This window comes from Prosopis cineraria, unplaced genomic scaffold (assembly GCF_029017545.1).
Source record: "Prosopis cineraria cultivar Desert tree isolate PC_DT_omini unplaced genomic scaffold, ASM2901754v1 PC14, whole genome shotgun sequence".
In the NCBI taxonomy this organism is placed as follows: domain Eukaryota; kingdom Viridiplantae; phylum Streptophyta; class Magnoliopsida; order Fabales; family Fabaceae; genus Prosopis; species Prosopis cineraria.
Window position 1 is genome coordinate 28,954,678 of NW_026555345.1, and position 24,686 is coordinate 28,979,363.

General features: G+C 30.9%; 2 protein-coding genes across 6 annotated transcripts; one reads left to right on the forward strand and one right to left on the reverse strand.

Moving 5' to 3' along the window:
* Positions 1-2,076: 2,076 nt before the first annotated feature.
* Positions 2,077-5,103, reverse strand: LOC129293687 (probable receptor-like protein kinase At5g24010). The gene has a single exon (XM_054931765.1). It carries the CDS (start codon positions 4,807-4,809, stop codon positions 2,347-2,349), a length of 2,463 nt encoding a protein of 820 aa, XP_054787740.1. The 5' UTR covers positions 4,810-5,103; the 3' UTR covers positions 2,077-2,346.
* Positions 5,104-21,693: 16,590 nt separating this feature from the next.
* Positions 21,694-24,182, forward strand: LOC129293326 (uncharacterized). Of its 5 annotated transcripts, none has more exons than XM_054931236.1 (5): positions 21,694-22,067; positions 22,732-22,794; positions 23,406-23,479; positions 23,569-23,695; positions 23,771-24,182. In XM_054931236.1, the coding sequence occupies exons 2-5, from the start codon at positions 22,792-22,794 to the stop codon at positions 24,038-24,040; spliced, it is 474 nt and encodes a 157-aa protein (XP_054787211.1). In that variant the 5' UTR covers positions 21,694-22,067; positions 22,732-22,791; the 3' UTR covers positions 24,041-24,182. The 5 variants fall into 5 exon arrangements, with proteins under 5 accessions (XP_054787211.1, XP_054787213.1, XP_054787212.1 ...); XM_054931238.1 differs by having other exon boundaries at positions 23,574-23,695; XM_054931237.1 differs by lacking the exon at positions 22,732-22,794.
* Positions 24,183-24,686: the final 504 nt, after the last annotated feature.

Below are 24,686 nucleotides of genomic sequence, written 5' to 3' on the forward strand. Positions count from 1 at the left end.
AGTTTTTCAACCCTGTTTTTTGGGTTTACAGAGTCCCTTCGATTATCATGATCTATCCTCCAAGATTATCTTAATCTCCGTTTCCCCTAAGTACTTGAATGACGTGGATTACTACGAAGGCTTGCTGAACCAATTATTCGATGCTATTGAGTTGAATTACAAAGTGTGGTGCTTATGGTTCGCTCCACTGCATGGGTGGGGACATAAAGTCACTGGCCAGTTTAGGAATTTAGCATATCATTGTTCAATATGAGACTGGACATAGTGCTAAGCGTGGCGCGGACGATTTTCTAAAGAGTCCATTCAATTAAGCTTCGATGTGTTGGAATGTTTGGATTTATGGTTTTGTAACTATTGCTTCCAATGTATATAAATATAATGGATTTATGAATTTGGCTTTGCATAAAGGCAAATGATGCAAATAGAAAAGGTTTGGCTTAAAGGGTTAGGGATGGAAGGAGTTGGGAATTGGTGGAAGGAGGCTTGTTGCCTAAACTCATATGCATAGGAGAGAGGAAGATGGAAGAAAGACTGAAAGAATCGGATCAGATACACTTGGCTTGATATGTTGGCAAAAATTAGTCAAATAACAGTCAACGTCATGCAAGTTAACCCCAGGAACAAAATTGTTACATTTTAATTACTTGAAGGGCAATATTGTTACCAAAAGGACTTTAAACTATAAGGTGCTCCTCCTCAAATAATTTAAGGGCAAAAATAAACCTTCACCTTTTTAAATTTGGACATCCTCAATATTCAATTTCAATTCATAACTTCTGCAAAAAGTAGCAGGGTTGTTGCCTAAAGTTGGATGAATTTTCTTCTTCGTTGTTACTAGAATGTTGACAGCAAAGGTTTGTGGGTGGAGGAGAATGGTCGCTGGTGGGTGAAGTGAGAGATGAAGCACATAGTGTGGAGGAAGAAGGATGAGAGATGGGTACACGTGGATAACACCTATCATCCTTTGGTCCAATTTCTTTTCTTTTCTTTTCTTTTGTTTTTTTTTTGGGTCAAATTTCATTTTAACAGTCAAACTTGAGTTTTGATGGTCAACAAACGGCAGATTTAATGATAGGGTGAAAAAACACTCTTTTTGAAAGTTTCAAGACAAAAACGCTCCATAAAAAAATTTAGGATACCTAACATCTTTGAAGAAAAACTTCCAAAGCAAATTTGTCCTTTAACCCCTTCTTTTATACCAAGTTCACTTTAGGGAATTCTCATTTTACAATGCATGTTGCACAAAACACAGGTATTATTTGCCATACTTGTTTGATGAGTGTCAACTCTAAGATGACTCTTACTCTCTTCCAATAAGTGGCCCATTTTTGGGACAGATTATGGAATTCTTTCTGAGGTTTAGCTGCTTGAGTATTTTGCTCAGTAAAGAAGCTGGCAAGACTTGTATTTCAAGTTTCAACAACTTAATCAGGACACTGCAAAAAGAATAATATCTACAAGACTAGACGCAAAACTAGCAGAAACATACCAACAGCAACACATACATTATGAAATTTGTTTTTGATGTCAAAGCAAATATCAGATTGCTGAGAGCTTTACGCATTCTGGAAACATAACTCGTTAACTTGATGAGTATTTCAGAGTACATGCCCCGTCAATAAACAAGCATGCATTGACTTTGAAGCAAGATATAAAATGGGAAACAGGGGATGAAAAAAATCAAACATGAATACCAAAAAATGACGGGAAAAAAACGGGCTTCTCAGTCTGGAATCTATTGAGCATATGCAAAATGAGAAGAGAAAGAGGGAAAAGGAAAGCATAACAACCACTAGTAGTCCTTACTCCTTAGGCTTCTTTAATGGTACTTAAGATCACGCCAATGAGTTTAGTTTATTTATCATCCCCAGATGTATTGAGGTTCACCCAAGGCTTACCAGTAACATACTTTTTTTTTTTTCCAGGTAAAAGGAGGAACATGTGTTAGTAAAAGATCGTCTATAGCATTCTATTTTAAAATTTAACTACATAGCAGGTACATGTATCATAAATAATACACTTGTAAGCGCATCAGTCAGAACCTATACCTCATCACATCTTTTACAACTTCAGCTCTACAATAGAAAACAGCTGTGTAGTATAAACAAGCAAGTGAAAATTTGAAGCATCTCTTTAGGGCCATACAATAAATAGAGAAAAAGATATCGTGACTTTGTTAAGAAACTAATACATGATATATGACATCTTGGTAATTATAATCTTGATGAGAGGACAAGAATCAAGAGAAAAAGTCTGAGCAATGGTTCAAACTAATACCTCTTCATCTCCTTGTGAAATTTCTACAAGATCAAGCGGCAATTGCGCGGCAAGCAAATGCACGTATCTCTATCTGCCTTCGTTGTTCATTAGTTGGGAAAAAACTTCACTAGTACTTATATCTGAATTACAATTATCATGATATCTCAATGTTCTTATGTTGTCAGAAGGAGTTCCAGTGATAACAGTAGCTGTTGAGTTGGCCGTTGGTTCCCTTTGTTGGCCACTTTCTTGGATCTGAAGTATGTATTCCAAGTTCCACAATACATCACCCATAGTTGGCCTGTCAACACCATAGTCAGCCAAACATTTCTCTGCTGTTTCGCCAAATTTCTTCAAGGATTCAGGTTTGATCTGGCCGACAATATGGGGATCGACAATATGCTCCAGCATGCCCTTCTTCTGCCATTCAAGTGCCCATTCTGCTAAATTCACCTGTTCCCTTGCAAGTTGTGGGTCAACAGCAGGTCTGGCACAAAGAACTTCAAAAAGCACAACCCCAAATGAATAAACATCTGATTTATCTGTAAGCTGCTGCCTCCGGAAATACTCAGGATCCAAATAACCAAAACTACCTTTCACGCCGGTACTCACATGAGTTTCATTGAGACATGGACCGGATCTTGAAAGACCAAAATCAGCAACCTTGGCCACATAATTTTCATCAAGCAATATGTTGGTCGATTTAATGTCACGGTGGATAATTCCTTGCGCAAAACCAGTGTGAAGATAGTGAAGACCTCTAGCTGCACCAATGCATATTTCGAGACGCTGCTTCCAAGACAAAGGAGGCAGTCCTGAACCATACAGATGCTTTTTAAGAGGTCCTTTTTCAACATACTCATAGACAAGTATCATCTCTGAATTTTCCTCGCAAAAACCAACAAGTGAAACAAGATGACGATGGCGAATTTTGGATAGAACTGCTATTTCAGTCTGGAACTCTGGAAGACCCTGTCTGGACCCGGGCATTCCTCTCTTGACAGCAACCTTCACATTATCTTTGAGCATCCCTTTGTAAACCATACCAAACCCACCAGATCCTATAATCAGACTTCTATCAAAATTGTTTGTTGCCGCTTGTATTTCAGCAAAAGGGACTTTCAGGCCTAAATATCCATGAGAACCTGGAGATGCAAGAGCTTCAGACAATCGACTAAGTGAGCTTCCACCAAACATTCGTAAAGGCGTCCAGCCTACACTTTCTGCCGTCTTTCGTTTATGTTTCTTCTTCCTGCACTTAAAAGCAAGAAGAAGGCCAACCACTACCAAAAGTAATGCAGCACCTCCAACAAGGGAGCCCACCATTACCCATAACGTTTTTCTCTTTTGAACAACATGTGAATCCATAACATTGACCATCTTCATGATCTCTGCGCCATTCAACAAGGCATTCATCCTCATCAAACTGTTCAGATCAGAAGGACCAACACTTATTTCAATAAAGCCTGAATCATCAGAATCTACAACAAAATCGACATAGATTGGAGATGCAAGAACATGGACGGTAAGAGAAGACAAATCAAGATCCTTGTATGCAGAGTAACCATTAAGATACACATCAAAGTACAGCAAGTTCAGTGCAGAGCTAACAATATCACAGAAATGCAACCGAACCAAGTGCCGAACACCACCACCAGCCGGAGCCACCTGAAATTTCCAAGTTATATTGAACCTTGAAGCCAGGCTTGAGTTTTCCCGATTCATCTCCTGGGCAGTCATATAAACATGATCAGGAGCGATCTCTGGACTTGCACCTCCCTTCTGATAATTTGGTGTATGAGTGCTCGCTGCACGCTTAGCTGCCTCCTTAAACACCAAATAATCATCATCAGGAATCCAAGTCCTCCATAGGGTGTCATTGAAAGGAGTTATTTTCGAGCCTCCAACATTAATTCTGTAAACAGTCTCTAAAACCTGAGATGAAAGGTTCCTGTACTCTTCCACTCCAGAAGAGCCCACTAACCTGGCTCCATAATCCAGAATGAAGTCCACAGGAGCTGTAAATACCTCCAAAGCGTTCACAAACCCAAAACCCGAATCACCCAGAGGTTCAAACTCTATTTCGAGCAGATTTGATTCTATCTTCAATATATACTCCTTAATCAACGTGCCATTGCGCAACTGAAACGCTCTCAGAAGCGTATTCCCACCAACCAGAACATTAAATTTGGCGGATTTTAAATCAAATCCTTGAGCTGAAAAGGGCGAGAAATGAAAACGTACCAAATGGGTACCGTTACTCTTCATACGGAACCTGTAGCTCCCCGTGCTCGTGAAAACTCTGGCCGTGTGATACAGAGTGGGAGAATTCGCAGGTGGATTTTGGCTTGCTAGCGTAATATATTTTCCCACAGCAAGAAAATCCGAACCGGGTTTCGTGGAATCGCCCATGAAGATTTGGTTGAAGAGTGATGCATTGGCATGTGATCCACAATTGAGTAGATAATTATCCACAGGAGTGAAAGAAAAAGAAGAAGGAAGAAGGAAAACAAGAAGGATCAAAGATAGAACAAGCATTTGAGGCGCCATGGAAGGAAAGTTTTGGAGCTTGAAGTATGAAGAGGAGAAGGAGCTCACATGGAAGAGTAAGAAGCAGAGCGGTTCAAAACGAGTATAAAGAATCCGAGGAAGAAGACAAAAGGGTGACAGGAACTTGACTCTCGGTGAAGATTTGGCCAGGAAGAATCAAGGAAGGAAAGATGGTACTGAATGTTGGACGCAGAAGTCAAAAGGGGCTGTTCTTGTTTCAATTCTTTTATTTTATGCAACTCCGACAGGTTTTAAATTTGGCTGTCTCGCAGATATGAGAAGGCCTTGTTGATTTTCTCTGCTAGTTGTAGCTTGAAATAACAGAACATGATTGAGATGGGTTCGGTTTCAAGATTTGTAGGTCCTCTGTGTGGAATTAAAATATCGATAAGAAAATAAGGAAAAAGTTTTTGTCAACACCAAACACCATACTTTTTGCAAACGTTACACATATTATCAACATATGATGTGCTTTGTTGCTTAACAGGAGGTTACTTAAAATGAAATTTAATCATATTATTAGCTTTGTTTCTTGATTAATCTTTTGCTTCAGTTTCGTTGCAATAGAATATGCATATATCTTTATAAAATTGGCAGTTTCCTCTGTCAGACTTAAATACAAACATGCAATAATATAATCTTATACGATACTCCAACTTGTCAAAATTTTATCGAGAATGATGTTAAAAAAATACAAAGACTTGTTTGAAATTATTTTTATTTTATTATTTTAAAAATTGATATTTTATAAAATATGTTTTGAAAATAAAAATAATAAAAATATTCGTTTTTCGCATTTTTCTTTATTTTTTAAAATAATAATATCAAAACACTTAAAAAATATTTTCACTGTTTTATTTTTTAGAATAATATTTAATTTTTTATTCTTCAAAATATTTTCTAAAAATAAGTTACTAAACATATTTTTTTTATTTTGGAGAATAAACAATTATTCTAATAATTAAATAAGCCCTACATTTTTATTCAGGAAGAACGCTTTCACACGATATCAGATATAGTTTAAGTTTGTTGCATACTCCCTCCGTTTTTTACTGTTAAAAAAACTATCACTTTTTATTTTTTTATATAATTAAAATTATTAATTTCAATAAAAATTTATTATACATTTTTTAAATTACCTCTCGCAATTTATATTAATAAAAAAATAATTAATACATACTTATGTTGATTTATATAAAACATTTTAATCTAATTTTTTTATTTTTAAATATAATTATTATAATTAATTAATTTTTTTAAATTGGATAATGTAGTTTTTATATATATGTATATAAAAATGGAAAGCGTACTTAAAAAACTAAAAGAAACACTAATATTAATACATTTGTGACCTGACCGACATACGATAAATGTACGCATTAATGGCAACACTGATCTGGTCAACTAATTTTATAAAAGTGCAAATAAGTTTTTATATTTCGATACAATAGTTTCAGTTTAAAATATAATTTAGGAAGCAATAGGTATAATAAATAGGTATATTTTTATCAACATAATAAATAGGTATTACCTACAAATAACATAAAAGCGGAGTGATATACACATGCATTTTCCAACAATTCAATTTATGATGCGACTGTAGGTGTATTTTTAATCATGTAGGGTGGGTTGAAGACCAAATTTTGGCGAAAGAAACTAAAAGGCTGCTTCTCTGAGACTACCTTACATTTATCAATGTAATTCCATGGAAATATAATCTAGCTACTTATTTTTGTATACTTAATATATTTTTATTTAATTAAAATAAATAAATTTTAATATGTTTATAATATTAATAACAAGATTTTTTTTATAGAATAAATAATCTATAAAAAATTTATATGTCTTAATTTAATTAAAAACAAACACATTAAGTATATAAGAGTAAGTATATAAGTTTTTTTCCTCCATAATTACACTAAGAAGTATTTGATACTCACCTTTTTCCTATAAATTTGGCAAGTTTAATTTTTAGGGTAAAAAGGCCATGGTTTTTAATATATTTTTTTGTTTTATATAACACTGAATCATTTATTTCAAAAACGCACTCTAAGAACACTCTAATGTAATATGAAAGTAGAGTACTTGAAAAAAATGTTTGTGAGGGAAAACTGAAAAGTCATTCAATTTTAAGATAATTTTATATAATTTCATCTAAATTATCATGATTTTGATGAATTATATACAAAACAGAATGTAATACTCTTTCTATTCAATATTATAAGACACTTTAGATAAATTACACTTTTAACAATTTGGTTAGTTAATTGTTTTTTAGAGGTTAAAGTATATTTTTATTTTTTTTAATTTTATATAAGGTTTTAATTTAATTTTTTAATTTTGTAAAGTATTTTTTTAGTCTTCTAACCCTAATATCATTAGTTTTAAATATTTTTTTTATAAATCATTATTATTTTAAAAAAATTAAACTTAATATGTTAATATTTTATAATATTTTATTAATATTTAAAAGTTTAATGTAAAAAATTTATTAAAATAAAACTAACAGTATTATGGTTGAAGGACTAAAAAGACACTTTATAAAGTTAAGGATTAAAATAAAAAATTATGTAAAGTTAAATGACTAAATATATACTTTAACCTTTTTTAAATTACATGTTCTTTTCATATCTACACTCATCTAATATGATATCTCAATTTAAAACATTAATTAATCATACCCCTTGTTAAGAGTATCTTTGGAAAAATATTATCAATTGCAACTTGAAAAATGCAAAATGCGTTACATTTTGGAAGGATACTTTTGGCCTTAATTAAAAAAAAATCAAGGCTATGGCATTCAATTTAATCAAGATTGGTTAAAAAATTTTATCTATTGTCTCACACGCATAATTTGTATACTATGATAAGAATGATATAAATATGCAAGAAGGGCATGCAAGTGTATCGTTTTAAAAACTCACGTTACATAATTTAACTGTGGATTTTTAGAGGAAGAAGTGGGAATGGCAGAGACATTGTGGTTAGTCTAAAAGGCAATGATAAATGGGCGAGAGAGTCTGATTTGGTTGGCAGCTACTTTGATATAATAATAAGTGGACATGATCAAACTATTTACTGCCTTTCATTTCATTACTTGTATCTGCCTACCTTCACACTTATCTCAATATCTCCACATTCATTCACACATCGCTCTCCGTTTTTCCTCCCTTGATGAGCGTCCTTTTCACTTCAATGTCATTATATTCAGATTGAAAATTAACCCCCCTAATCAAGCCGACTACTCTTGCCCATTCTTAAACTGTTCAATCCCAATTACGTGTCTTCTTCTTCTTTTAAAAAAAAAAATAAAATGTTTTAGTCTTCTCCAAACATGTGCTTATAGATAGACCGTTTTAAATGATTTTTTTTATCAACAAAAATTTAAATGAGTTGAATCTCAAACTCATTAAAATCAGAGTATGCCTCTAAACTTAAAAAAATCCTCATAGGAATAAGCTGTTTATCAACAAAGTTTTTACATCAATCAATAGTAAAATTTGAACTCACCACATTGAATTTGAATTCAGTTAATGGCTTAAATCCATTTATTTAATGAGTATCTCAGTTACAATCATTAAATTTCATCAATATTTTAAAATTATCAAGATGCATTTACTTTAAAAAATTTAAAACAATTACAACAGTTACAATATTCTTTACATACATTATCGTCTCCAAAAATTCAAAATTTAATATTTTATAAATATTATATGATAAAATCTCTTATAATCATTTGATATTTTATCAAACACTCATTAAATAAGTGAATTTAAATCACTTAGGGACTCAAATTATTGAGGTATGGGTCATATCTTTATTACTAACAGGACCAACATTAATTTGTTCACATGCAGTTTTAAATGATTTTATTGTGTGATTGTTGCCATCTATAGTATTGACATAAAACAAAACGAGCGGAAAAGGATGAGAAACTTCAGTGATTATATCTAGTGAAGATTTTTTTTTTTTTTTTACACCAGAGATTATATTTAGTGAAGATTCGAGATCACTAATTGCTGAGTTCTTAGAGGTTGAATACAATGAATTTAATTTCTCTGAGGTAAAGGAGTTCAGAATTGTGTACCAGCACGTGATAGTTATTGTTACTAGTATTGATATTGATTTATTTAATTTGATTAAAAATGTATTTTAAAATTATATGAGAATATTATTTTTTTGGGCAAAATATGAGAATATATATTATTTTAAGCTGAGTCTGTCCTCCATTAATATACCTCAGAAAATTAATGATAAACACTAGCTCAATTAATATAGTGTATAGTACGTACGTTACAGGGCATGGATGTAAAATATTTTGGATTGCATTTCTTAAATCATTAGTTATTAGTGCGAAGATGACATAAACTTGCATGGTAGCACACCGACAGAAACGTTGCAATAAACTCATCGAGATCGACAGATGGTAAATTTTAAACCCTGATATTTTCTATTTTAACATTATAGTGATATATGGGAAGGAGAGTGACGTAGATGGCTATGAATATCATATCCAATTGGTCTATTCATTTGTATCTGCAATAATTTTTTCCTTTATCTCTCACTTACAATATGATATACCCTAATTCCTATGTATATTGCCAGAACAAGTAACATTAATGATTTTTTTGGCTAAAAAAACAAGCAACAATTATTTGAACTCTGATATTCTTTTTCCATATTAGTATATTAGGACATTTAAAATTTAAATTTTTATCTAATATGTTACAACTCAAACTTACTTAATCTAAGCTAGCTAGTTTCAACGAGTAGGGTTTTTTTAATATAAAGCCATAAAAAACCATACAAAGAGTCATAAATCAAATCATGTTTAAAATTATAAGATTTTTATGATCAAGTGGTAGACAATCTAAAATAATAACATCGAAGTTACCTTGGAATATGTGGGCAAGTAGATCAACATATTTGTTGGCTTTTTTGTGAATATATTTTAAAGTGATCACTCAATCCTTCATGGTGATATCTTTTATTTTCCTAATAATTTATGAGAGTGGATTTTTTTTAAGTGATTGTGTTCGAAGACTAATAAAACTTTCATGAAATTATGAGAGTAGACACTAATTTTAGAAATATTTTAATAAAGATTAAGATCATCCAAAATTTCAATGAGCTCAGCTATTATGTGTTAGAATGATAACTAAGACATTTGAAAAATATCTTAATCTAATTACATCTCTGCTGTGATGATACTTTCACAAGCTGTTTCACCATTGATGTTAACTAAGTTGGCAATGTCTCCATTAGCTTCATACCTGGCATCTCTTCTACTCAAATAGTTGATTTTGGATCAAGTGGGATTCTGATGTACAGCTAGCTAGAACAGACTGTTCCAAGTCATGCAGAACGCGTACGATTTGAATTTTGTTGTTGTTGATTTTCTGTTCACTTTGTTTTATTCCATGGGATCACCAACCGGATAAGAAAGAGTGTACTTTTCTTCAGATAATGTTCCAGGAGCTACTTTTTCTTCTTTTCATCAAGTAGACCAGATATATATAATAAGTGGTAATAATCAGATAATAATTAATAAACTAGACAAGGTTTTCGTGTTCCGGTTACAATGTTGCATGACTACTACTAGCTACTACTGCAAAGATTTCAATGAACCATCCGTCCGTTCCAGGATTTTATAGACAATATTAAACATATGCTGGCACTGGATTGGAATATACTCCATCCCGATATTCTTGTTATAAAGCACTTTTCAGAAAAAATTGATGATCATCGGCGTAAGGTATTTAGTAAGATATTAATTATTATTTTTTAATTGTATCCCTATTTAAATTTATTAATTATAAGAGAGATCATATAGTACAAAATTAAAAATCCACATTTAATTATAGATAAAAGTAAAAAATTATTCTTTTTCTTTTTTACAAAGTAAATGATTTAATCACATTTCCTTAGTTTTGATAAAGTGGTTAGAAATACTTGTAATAGGGACCTTTTTGGATCACATGCATAAACAAGTGGAAGAATATAATGAGAGTTAAGTCACAAAAAAGAAAAGTGTGATGAGCACAAGCTTAAAAGGAGAGCTCATCTCTAAAGACTAGTCTGTTGGGTGAGAGAGTCTCTCACACTCATAAACCCCACAATATTTGTGAGGCTATTTGATGTAAGACTCGTGACAGTGCCACTCCGTCAAGAGCCGACATCCCCGACGGCTTCATTCCACAACACTTCACTTGACCTTCTGTCAGTCAGAACCCTCCGTGGATAGCTCTTTTCATAATATCACGGTCTTAATGAAAGTACTAATGTGACGAGTACAAGCCCAAAGGAAAAAGTCATCTCAAAAAACTAGCCTGTTAGGTGAGAAAGTCCCTCACATTGATAAATCTCACAATACTTGTGAGACTTTTCGATATGAGACTCGTGATAGAAAGTAGTTAGTTTGCCAATAATTTTTTAAAAAAATAATTTGTAAATATTGACTTATATAATTACAAATTCATTAGCTGTAATTAATTTTCTCAATGAGAATTTATTGTTGTTCTCCCAAGAAAATTACCACTAGATATACTAGTTGGGAAGCGACATGTTACATATGCATGTTGATGTTAATATTTTGTATTTCATTGACTCTCATATAGACTGTATTAGTGTACATTGATGGACAGAGCATCCAATTCTCCCTGTTTTAATATTACGTTTATCTCCATAGTCCTCATGGAAGATAAAAATATAATTCTTTTTAGGGTTATTATATGCCGACCTATATCAATAGGTACACGTTAATTCCTGACCATTCTTTTCAATTTTTTGATTGGATCACATTTTTATACATATAATCGCGTATCATTACGTCATGCTTGAATCAATTTAATAAACTAAATTTTATGTATGAGAATCCAAACTTTGTAAAAGGGACAGAAATTGTTGAAATTGAAATGGAGATCAAATGGAACATGGCCAGTTTTCCTCAACTAAAGAAGTCACTAAAATCTCCATTGAAGAACTTACACGTAGCCATTTTATATAGTATTTATATTTTATATATCTGTAGCCACACAAAGTGTGTCACACTAACCTCACGCGGTCCTTATCTTTTAGAATTGATGCTCCTGTGCTGTTCTTCCATTTCATAAAGCCATGTTCATAGTGGATGCCAGCTTCTTCTAATCATGCCCCTCCATTTCATGTGTGTACTACTTGGCATATTAGCTGTATAAAATTTTGCAGACAAATTAAATGCCATTTATTCAAATTCAAACTAAATCAATATTGAATAATAAATTTGGCTTTGTTAAAAGAAAGAACTTAACTCTATATCACTTAAACAAGATTTAGAATTCTAGTATTGTGAATATAAACTATATGTGTGTGTGTTATATAAGAGAATTGTCACTAAAATATTAATTATTAAATTATATATGTGCGTGAATATGTGAAAGATGATGTTTAAAACTAAGTAGTTATATGTACTTCATCTTATTTACCAACATTGTCACTTTAAAATTTTATTATAAATCGCTTTGCATTAAATAAAAATATAAAAGCATCCCTAAGATATCTGTAATGTTGTTATTGGTAATAATGATCTCACATATTAAAGGTCTGGGTTAGTCTGAGCGGACGTGGTAATACTCCTTGATTTTGGGGTGAAATAGAATTAAAAAAATTATGATTTTTTTAAAATATTGATCACTTTAAAATTTCAATAGAATTTTTTTTATTATTTTGTTATATATCAATAAAGATATCGGTGGGTCCACTATTCACTGCATAAATTGTGCATATGACAGAGTAATTCCTTCAACAATATTTTGGTAAAAATATTATTAACTTTTGCGATTATCTAGGTTATTTATTTGTTAATATGAGAAAAAAACGAAAATGACGTTTTAAAAAATCTGAGGGAGTATTTAATTTACTTGCGGGGTATTTATTTATATTTAATAACTTAATTTCTTCAACTGAGTAATTTAACCCTAATTTTCTTTGGCCGGTGGTGGTTGCTTATTAATTAGTGCTAGTGTGTGTGGAATTCATAATACCGTAACAGATATCAGATGGAAATGTGGAGGGATCTCTTGTCGTCACCAATAAACACACCACCAATTAATTAACAAATTAATCTATCTATTTTTTGGAGCTTAGCATATATGATTAATGAGTTATGAATTGAATGTTTCGTCATAATAAATTCATTCAATTATATATGCATATATGCTGGTAAAAAAAATTATATATGTACATTATATTTTCATATAATTAATTTTAAATTTACAGCCTCTTTTGCAAGATATTCCTTCTTAATCACAATATAAATCATTTTAATTAATTTATGTTACTAAAAAAATTGGTTGAAATTTTGATTTTTTTAAAAAAAAAAATTTACATCATTTCAGTCGTATCCCATTAATTACTAAGTAAAATAAAGATGTAATTGAAAGAAAAAAATATGCAACACTCATCCAATGTCTTAGAGTATATTTTTTTATCAAACAAGAGCTCTAAAAAATAATTTATATTATAGTTTGGAGGGGGTATGATTTGATAGCAGGGAACATTTATATAAGCTTTTTTTAAATTTTTTTGTCGCCCAAGTTGTGCTTTTGTTAATTATAGTTCTTGTCAAGACTCAAGACGCAAACGAAACTCGTTTTTTTTTTTTGTTGAAACGCACAAATATTTAGATTTACTCGACAAAAAAAGAAATGTATGTAAATTTGCTTGTGTGCAATAAATAAAATAAATTTATGGATTTAGACTCTGGTTTCTTTTAACCGGCGTTCGAGATATTTGTTTCTGAATGAACTGTTAAGCACAATGAGCAGTAACAAGAGTGGAATTCATAATAGCGTACCACGTGTCACATGGCACAGTGGTCACCACCACCATCTGCATGACATATACCCGCTGTATTGATATATTGTTATTTATTGCTTCTTTAGATATCATCCTCTGTTTTCAATTTATAATAATTTGGTTATTTCTATATATGCCCCTTGTGGTTTAGCCTCTGCGAAATGATTTTTATAAGCATGTGCATTTATGAATGCGGATTCAATAATCAATAATCAATAAGTGTTCATAATTCTTGTAAATAGAGATTATCGATTTAATTGAATGGTTGTCGAGAATGTTAACATAAAGATATCACCAAATTACAACTCTATATTTTTTATACCTTATATTTTAATCCAGTAATTTAGGATTAAGGTGCAAAAATATCTACTAAGTGATCAGTCAGGAGCATCTAGTAACCTAAAATAAAAAAAAAGATAAAAATATTCATAATATCAAAATTGGTGTAAAAATGATTAAATTGTTAATTTTACTCTAATGCCGTTAGTTTTCGGTATTTAATACTAATTATGCTTGTCATATGTTATTCTTTATTGATATAGATTAAAAGAAAGGTAAAAATATCCATGAAGTTGTCAGTTAGGAGTATCTAGTAGTCTAGAGTAAGAAAAAGAGCAAAAATACTCATAATATTACCAAAGTTGGTATAAAAGTGATTAATCCATTACATCCCTTAAATGTTAACCGTTTAGCTGACACATAGCAGAAGTTGACTTTTTTTGTTGATGTGGGCAAAAAATATTCCCAAGTGAAATTCTATAGAGGTTGGTCGGATATTGTATGAATATCATGTAAGAAAATGTTATTTTGTCAAGCATCAAGTTAAATTACTCATTTTTTATAGCACTAGCGAAAACTATTTAAGAATTTTGAATATATTATGAATGAAATTACTTAATATTATGACAATATTTTTAAGGTAGGCAATGTAGGAGGTGTGTTTAGTTTCAATCTTTGATTGTGTATATACTATCTCACTATATTAAATCTCAAGTTTTGCAAATAAGAAAAATGAGTGAAGAGGGAGAGAGAAAGGAAGTAGGATACGTGAGCAAAAAAAATAAGATTTAATGGAATACGTCATTGATCAATTTCTATAGAAATCAACCTTGGAATATTTTTTCTCTATGTCAATGAAAAAATGATCAACTTTTGCTTAAATGTCAACTAAATGGTCAACATTTAAAGAATTCAATGGATTAATCACTTTTGCACCAATTTCAGCAATGTTATAAGTATTTTTGTTCTTTTTCTTATTTTGGGCTACTGGATATTTTTGGTCAATGAATTTGTGGGCATTTTTGCCTCTTTTTTAATCCACATCAGCAAAAATTAACATATGACAAACACAATAAGCATTTAACACAAAAAACTAATGGCATTAAAGTTAATAATTTGGTCATTGTTGTATCAACTCTAGTAATGTTATAAGTATTTTTGTAATTTTTCTCACTTTAGACTACTAAATGCTCCCGGTCGATCACTTAATGAATATTTTTGCACCTTAACCTATTATTTTTGTAAAGACATGAGTGAAATGCATCCTCATAGGACCATCTTATAAATCAACATTCCATTTATTCCTAGTTAAGCATAAATTTTTAAATGTTGATGAAAATCTATAGTTACAATGTGAATACTCTTTGTGTGAGACGATTTGAAACACTTATAGAATACAATTCAATATCTATTTATTTATGGTTTTTTAGGGTTAAAAATTAATTTGTTCCATAAATTATAGATATAGGAGCATATAGGACTTTGAACTAGGTTTTTGTATAATGTTTTTCCTTAATTTTTAAAAATAATACAATGTAGCCCTTAACATTATCAAAAGTTAATTATAATTATTAGTTAATAAAAAAACTAAAAAAATATAAAAAAATGACTAAAAAATTATAAAAATGGCTTTTCTTTAATTTTTATAGTTATTTTTTGTTCAATAAATAATTAAAGTTAACTTTTTTAATGATAGAACCTGCATTGCATCATTTTTAAAAATTAAAAAAATATTATATAAAAAATAAATTTAGGATTCAAATATTTTTGAACTTATAGTTAAATTGTCAAATTGCTTTTTCTTCTTCTATATATAAAGTTTAAAGTGAGTTGCGATGTTTTACAATCTACAAATAATATGACTTCATGTGTGCGTAATACATTGTGTTTATTTAGGAGAGTAGGTGACTCATCGTTCACGTGCTTTTCCATGAAGTCAGCTGGGCCAAGCCAATTGAAACGGTTTCTTCAAATCTTTAACTTTCTTCAATCTTCTAGGACAACATTTTATTATATGCATACGAAAAAATCGACACGCCAATACATATGAAATAGAAATTATATAGATTGACATTGTTCATGACTCATATAAGTCATTAAATAGTGAAATTTATTCAGGTTTCGTGTGAGACATGAAGCTCGTCATGGACTGATAAGTGCACACAAATATATATGTTGCTAAACGTGCTCCCTCCGTATCTATTATAGCACGCATTTTACAATTATTCTTTAATTCTTAATATAAGATACTTAATATGATATTAATTACCTTTTTTAAATACTATTCATATTTAAATTCAATAACTACAGGAGAAAATATAATGTAAATTTAAAAAAATTATTAAATAGGAGTAAATTTAAAAATTTGTTATATTTTTAGATAAAATTAATAATTTAATCACCTTTCTTTATTTTTAATGAGATAATTAAAAGTGTTTTATAATAAGAATCAAATAGAGTAATACTGAAAATATAATGATTATCACAGTCACACACACATAAAGGAATTTTCTCTTGTAATTAATTACAATATTTGTATGGGTTGGTTAATTACAACACTTGTTGCATCACTTGTTTTAAAAAAAGGCCACAATTGATGCCTCCTTTAGTACGGTAGGAAAGTTTTTAAAGAAGTGAAAGTGGAGTTAAAAATGAAAGTGAAAGTAAAAAAAAGGGGGGATCTAAAAGCGTGTTCGGTGTGGTAACGGAAGCGCAATATAATTTTTAATTAATAATTAATATATGTATTTATAATGTGGAAAGACTTGGATGACCTTGCTTAAAAAATCCCTAGCCCCACCAAAAATAGTCTCAACCACCACAATAACCATCTTCAACCAAACAAAAAATAGCCATCGGCACCATAAAAATCACTATCATTTGCCATTGTCATTGTCGTTCATCATAATCCTCACGAGAGTGATCATCGTTGCTGCCATAGTCCTCAATGTCAATAACAAGGAGAAACAATGATAAGGCAAAATGGTTAGACTTGAAAATTTGATGGAAGTGGAACTAAGTTTCATAAAGTTCAGTATGAAACTGGGTTCAATCATTTTTTATAAAAGTAACTTCCACGAGGAAGTTAATTAAGGCATTCCAAACACACAAAATTTAGGTTTCTAGTTTTACTTCCGTTTAGAAAGTACTCAATTCACTCTTACAAATAGGTTTATTAGGCATTTCAAGCTAGCCTATTTTTGGATTGAAGAAAAGGTTGGTTCATTATCTTTGACTATTTAAACTCATATCCTTATTTAAACTTATTAATATTGGCCCAAATGAATTTGGCTTATACAAATTGGTGTCTCTAACTATGATAAAATAATAATAAATACCAAATTTCTGATAATATCTTTTTGGGTGGGCATAAAACATCTCATATCTCTAATGATAAGACTTGGCAAGGAAAAAAGAAAAAGAAAAAGAAAACTAACCATAAGGTTTGAAAATGAAAAGTCCTCCGTCATTTTGATGCCATGAATATTTCCTAGAGATGAAAAAAGTTGAGAATGGTAGTGACGTGGGGGGGCGCGCTGATTGAGGAGGAAATGAATCTCAAATAAAAAAAAGTTGGATAACCAACCTTACAAATTTGAAAAGATGAACAAAATGGTTTTATTTAGAAATGACTATAATTATGTTTTTTCTTTGTTTCTATGGATATCCCATAGCCGACAACTATGAAATCAATTTTTCAAAAAATCCTAACATCATTTAAAGAGTTGCCATTTATCAAGCGATGTTTTTCATATATACCTTCAGACTAAAAGATTGCAAATTTTGTTAGAGGCTTAGTGATGTCAATCTCAAGCAAGGCCAAAGGTTTCTTGGTTGGTCAATTTATTACAAAGTTAAATATAACTTTTGGTCCATAGAAATATAATCAACTTGGTTTAATGTCTTTGTAGTTTTGTGTCTTTATGGTGAGTATCATTAGAGATAACATATCACTAAATAGCATTCGGATGATGGGGTGGTGACATATTACTAATGTGGTAACTGGTAAATATGTTTAGTAACAATGACAATTTTGACCAATGTTGACTACAATTTTAAGAATTAAGAACTCCGTTTTGCCCATCTAAAATTATCATTTAGAGTCACAACCTAGATTTGACCTACCTAACTAAATGGAATGTGAAAATATCAGTCATGCTATATTAGTGTATTTGAAGCTTCACAGAACACAACTAAGTGATGGTCCGACGGCGGAGCAATATTGTTAGATGGACCGCCATACTACCTTAGAAGGCCTGCTAGAGCTTGGGTAGTATTGTTGGGCTGCTTTCAATGCAAAAATTATCTTCCTCTGTGTTTCTCTCACGCACACTCCCTCATGTTCTTAATATAGGATGGAGTTTGAATGATTTTTGGTCCTAAAAATATAAGACGATATTAAAATAATTAATGTTTTTTTTCTAATTTTATCCATTTTTATTTCTTTCCATTTAAATTTCTAAACAATAATTTATTATAATTATTAATTATAAAAAAATGATAAAATTGGAAAGTAAAATATTTATTTTTTACAATTTTAAAGTCATAACTAACATTTCTTAAAAAGTGTGAAGTTTGGTAATTTTGTCTCATATTAAGGACTGGTGTAATGTATTATAAATAATACTTCATCCATTCAAAAATATAAAACGTTTTAACTAAATTTTACTCCCAATTAATTACTTATTTTTAAATTAACATTATTTTTTCACATTTATTCCTATTTAATAAAATATTTTGCTCTAAAATAAATATAAAGCAATTTATTCAAGGGTGATTTTGAAAAAAAATGCATAATTATACTTTGAAACATTAAAAATGATTTATATTTTTTAACATATAACTCTTTAAAAAACATCTCACATTTTTTAATGGAGAAGTATTATGATTGATGATTTGTGCCGAAAAAAGTCTTTTACTCATTGCTGCAAACCAAATGATTTTAAAAATTAAAAATGACCTACTAAAGTTGATGTGAAGATCTCGTTATTTAAATAAGTGATTGAGAATTCATACTTCAATTCTTATATATATATATATATATAGAAATTTAGTTATAAAAGATCTATCCTTTTCCTTCCTTACTTTAGGAGGGATAATCTATGATGTTGGCAGGATTTACTCATTGTGATATAAAAAAATTAAAAATGAGATAAAACAAGAGATTAATCACGCAAGCACAAATAGAGATTACATTGATCATTACGGGAAAAATTAATCATTTTTTCCTATTTTTTTAATTTGATTACAATGCAGTTCTTTAACTTTAATTTAGCATAACTTAATCTCAATAATTTCAGTCAATTATAATTTAGTCTTTGAATTTTAACTCAATATAATTCATTCCTTATAATTTTTTTATATAAAATATTAGTTCCTAAATTTAAAAAAAAACTCCATTCTTTATAATTTTATTTTTTTAAATATAAACATCAACATTTTATATAAATAAAATTATAAGAATTGAGGGCCATTTCGTTATTGGAATAAAATGAAGATGAAAAGAATGTGTTGATAATGAATAAAATAGACTAAAATAAAGTTGTATATTAATAGATAAATGAAAACTACACAGAGGTGAAAGCCTTGGCGCAATAGAAATATGGGAATGGGGATTGATGACCTTGATCATGGCAATCCCCATTCACGCACTTCTATCATCCTATATCTTTAATTGTTCTATTGTTTTCATCTTTCTATTATTCCATAATTTTATTTTAATTCATGTTGTTATCTATAAATTATTCCATTTTATTTCTCTTTAATAACCAAATGGGTCTTGAGTTACAAAAATTAAAATTTAAAAATTGAGTTTTAATCAAATTAAAATATAATGATTGAATGCAGTGAGTTAAAATTTAAAAACTAGATCATAAATCAAAATTTTATGCACTAAATGACTGATGATGATTTGTTCCCATTATAAAATACTTTCAATTATTTTACTGAAATTCAAAATAAAAATTAATTTAAATATGTCTTAAAAGGAAAAAAATTAACTTTATCTTTAACTAAAATAGAAAGAGACACGGTAAACAATGAGCCATAAAATTAAATTTATAACAAAATAAAAATGGAAAATATAATATGGAGGGGAGGGTGTGTGTGCGTATACATATTTAAAAGAAAGAAAAATTAGGGGTGATCACGGGACGGGACGAGACCGGGACACCCCTGTCCTGTGTCCTGTCCCAAAAAAGAGATTGGGACTGAATTTGGATTTCTTATTCCGTCCCATCCTGAAAGTTGTCCCGTCTTGTTAAGAGTCAGGATGGGATCGGGATAAAATCGGGACGTCCCGCCGTCTTAATAAATGGAATAATATCGAAAAAAGATTTGAATAATGACGTTCATTAAAATTTTAAATTATATAATTTATTAAGTTTAAAATCAAAATAACACAAGCACATAAATAACAATAATTTAAAATCAATTATTGAATTATATCAATCACAACTACATATTATAATAATAAATACAAGTGATCTTTATGTTATAAGATTAACAACAATAGGCAAGTCAAACACAATATCAAATCATTGTTCTTCTACTTAGTAAAAATGTACTAAGCTAATTATTCTTCTAAAAATAAGCAAAAAAATATGTTATAAATAAAATTTATTAAATAGAAAGATATAAGAATAAATTATATTAATATAATTAATATATTATAAAGAAAGATATCGTCATGTTTACTCCATGCCATTAAAATTATCAATTAAAAAAATTTTAGTTTTAAATAAGAATTGTAAGTATTAAAATTATAATTGATATAATTAATATAAGTATAAATTATATTAATATAATTAATATATTTAAAATAAAAAATAATATATATAATATTCGGGATGGGACGGGACGTCCCGATGGTAATCCCGTGTCCCGTCCCGTCCTGAACCCCTTTTCTATCCCGTCTCATAAAGTCCCGTCTCGATTATGTTCGGGTCAGGATAAGACCCATCTTGATATGATTGGGATAATACCGTGTCAATCGAGACGGGTTCAAACTGAATACCACTAAGAAAAACATCACTGAAGAGCATTGAGGATATTTAATATTAATTAAAAGTTAAAAGATTTTGAAATATCACTACAAAATTGTGGGACTAATTTAAAAATAATTTTAAATAAAAAGATTATAATATCCTTACCTTTCTTTTTAATTAATAATTAGCCATTTATAAATTAATAAGTATTTATTTACATTTAACAAAAATTTTTTATTAATTAATAAGTTCAAGATTTTGAAAGAACTTGGTTATGGGAAGGGATAATTATATATCATATTTTAATAAGTAATTATTCGCTAATTAATAAGTACCCATTTACATTTAATAAGAAGTCATTCGTTAATTAATAAATTTAAAAATTTAAAAAAAAATTAACTGTAAAAAAATATAAATGTATATAATGTTTTAACAATAGTCTTTTATTAATTAATAAATATCTATTTATATTTAATAAAAAATTATTTACTAATTGATAAATTTAAGAATTTAAAAAAAATTAATTATGAAAATAGACAAATATAAATAATTTTTTAATAAATAATTATTAAATTAATAAATATTTATTTATATTTAATAAAAAATTATTTATTAATTGGCAAGTTTTAAAAATGAAACAGAAAAGCAACGTTATTAAAATATTTTTTATATAAAATTATTTTTAAATTGATGCCAGGATATTGCAGTAATATTTCATAATTTTTTGATCTATGTTAAATTACTTTTTTGATCCTTGATTGATATTTTCCCGTAAAAGAATTGATGATTTCTCATTTTACGAGAGGAATTAGGTTGGACGTCATCGAAAAACCGAGGGCTTGGCGGCTTGCTGGGGGCCTTTGGATGCAGGCGTGTATCCGGTGACCGAGAGTGTTACCGGAGAAGAAGCAATCGTAGCCAGCGGTGTTAGCGTTGCTGGAGACAAGGGAGAAAAAAAAAAAAATCTGTCTATAGGGCTTTATTTGTGCGAGAACGACAAGGGAAAGTCGGGGGTGAGGTAGTTCGGTGCATCAACGTCACTGTCGGCTGACACTTGACGAGGAACAGGGAATCGACGCCGGGGGTGACAGTGGCGAGAGAGGCTATTGAAAACTGGCGGGTTCGAGTGCGTTGGAGGCCGAAATTTTCTCATACAAGGTTTGCATTCTATACACCTAAAGGCTAAATCTCTCTTTTCATGCATCATTTCAATGATATTATTGTAGTTGTTCTCTTTGGCTATTACATCTGTGTGGAGCAAAGGTTTTCGTTTAAGCTAGAGTGGAAAATTTGCCGATGTTCGGCTGGGCAGATCTTTTATGCTTTTTTGCAACTAATTTCTCAATCTATGAAAATGTTGAGCATATTTCAGTTCTCTTTATCAATCTATCCAAATGTGTTAATGTTCAATGCATGCTCTGCTCAACTTATTCTGGGTGAATCCGGTGCACATACCTCTTGATCAACCTGTTCCGCTGTTTTATCGGTAGTTCGGTAAATTTGTCTTCCTGGACCCCGCGTGCCCTGCCTCAGGCAATCATCTATCCTCCGTTTGAAGGAAGCTTCCTTCCCTAGTTGCTGCACTGTTCTCTCCCTCTGTGCAACCAAACGTGCGAGCAGGTGGAATGGAGACTGCTTTTTGTTTCCCATTCTGAAATCTAGCCAACCGAACGGGTCCTAAAGTGACGACAACACGCATATTACATACAATTGACTGTTTATGTTAACTCCATCTATGCGTGTCCATGATTTCATTGAGCTAATTGTTTTTAATTTTCAAGTATGGTCTCGCTAAACGTTACAATGAATTTTTTGTACGTAGGGCTATCCAAAGTTGACGCTTTAGAGTTTTGGAAGAAATTTTACTTGCAAACTTCTTGTCATGGTATGTTCTACATCTAATATCTTACTCTATTAATCTGTTTCTTTTTGTTTGATCTAACCTTAGCTCTAGGAATCTGGACATGATACACTTAATGTTGGTCAAGGGCTACCGAATTGTCCATTTCTATTACTAGTCGTCCAACATTTCCAATTCACCAAGTTATGCATGGTTCTTGATTTATAATTAATGCGTCTTTTGTACAAAATCTTAGAAAACCTTCCTTCTTTTTCTCTTTACTTTGAGTGTAATGATGATGATTTGCTGCTTCGAAATTTAACACACTTTATATCTACAGCTTTCATTACTATACTGAAATGATGGATCCTTTTTATTTGGAAATTATAAGTTTTTCATGTGTTTCATTTTCATATTTTCAACTTGTGGTTATTCTCAATTGCATGCCCCATCTACTTGTTGCACAGTCCATGTTAGGTCTTGCATCTGGCACCTGCTATTTTTAGAAATTACTTTGGAAACAAATCTTTAACTTCTGGAATTCTTGAGTTTCCCAACTGGTTGATAGAAACTTGAGGGACTGGTGTGATGCATTCTATTGTTTTCTGCGTCATCATCTTGTTGGGCACATAATTTGGTGGAATGACTGAGTGCAGGATCCTATTGGTTATGTGGATGATAAAAGTGAAAGCAGACTGTATATTGGTAACCTCGATCTTAGAATAACAGAGTAAGTACCTACTATTAATATCCTAGTGAGATATGATTTTGTCCTTGTTTTCATGCGCATTCTTATTTCTCTCCAATTCTCCTCCCCAGAGCAGCTCTTATAAAAATGTTTTCTCCTTATGGGAAGATTATATCTGAGGATTTCTTGTGGCACACTCGTGGCCCTAAGCGTGGAGAGCCACGCGGCTTTGCTTTTATTCAGTATAGCTCAAAAGAGGTAATTTGACTGTGTATTTTAGTTATTATGCTTTTCAAGCAATCCCTGATTTCCATTATTAAAGTGAGTATGCAGGAAGCAGAAATGGCCAAGGAGAAAATGCACGGCAAATTAGCTTGTGGCCGGCCACTGGTTGTTCGGCTTGCTAGTGAGAAGAGCCAGTTAGAAACGGCCAATAACTCTTCAAAAGCCATGGGAGAAGGGCACAAGATACACTTTACAGGTAATGGCGTAGGACAGACAAGTCGTAGTGCAAAAATAGCTGCAATAAAGAACAAGTTGAAATCAATAGAGGAGGAGAGCTCTAGGCCCAAGAAACAGAAGCAAACTGATGATGTGTCTTGAAGCAGTTGTAAACCTTGTAATTTATTAAGCCAGTGATAAGATTAAGGGACTTGAAAAATATCAATGGGCTGAATGCCTGAATCTGTTTATGATTGACTCTTGTTAAGCCACCGATATATGTGATGTGACCCGGCTTTTTCTTTGTTTTCTGTCCAACCGTGACTTATTTCTTTGCATGGTTAGAAATTCTTACATGTAGTCGTTAATGAAAAGTGGCAGGATGGGTAGAGGCGGAAGAAGCACGGCTACCATAAATTGTTTTCTTACGATGGGATGGGACGAGCAGCTGCAAAAGCCGGCAAAATTATGTGCTTTTGTGGAAAGTTTGGAGTCTGAGGGTTGGTGTGGTGTGGTGAATGTGAGCCCCATTGGTGGGGCACGCCATTGAAAATAACGAGATAAGATATGTCGCAACGCACAAGATGATCCCCAGACCTGAAAGATCAGTGGTGGGGCAGGCTTGCTTCGGCCCATCCTCTTCCAATCACTGATTGATCACTGTCAATTTCTTCCCCTTCTGTATAATCTAATTAAAAATTTAAAATTAATGTCTAACATTCACGTAAACATCATAACCAGGAACAGGAGAATCAAGATCTGACTAATTAAGTATAAAGCATCAGATAGAGTGATAGTGATACTGTGA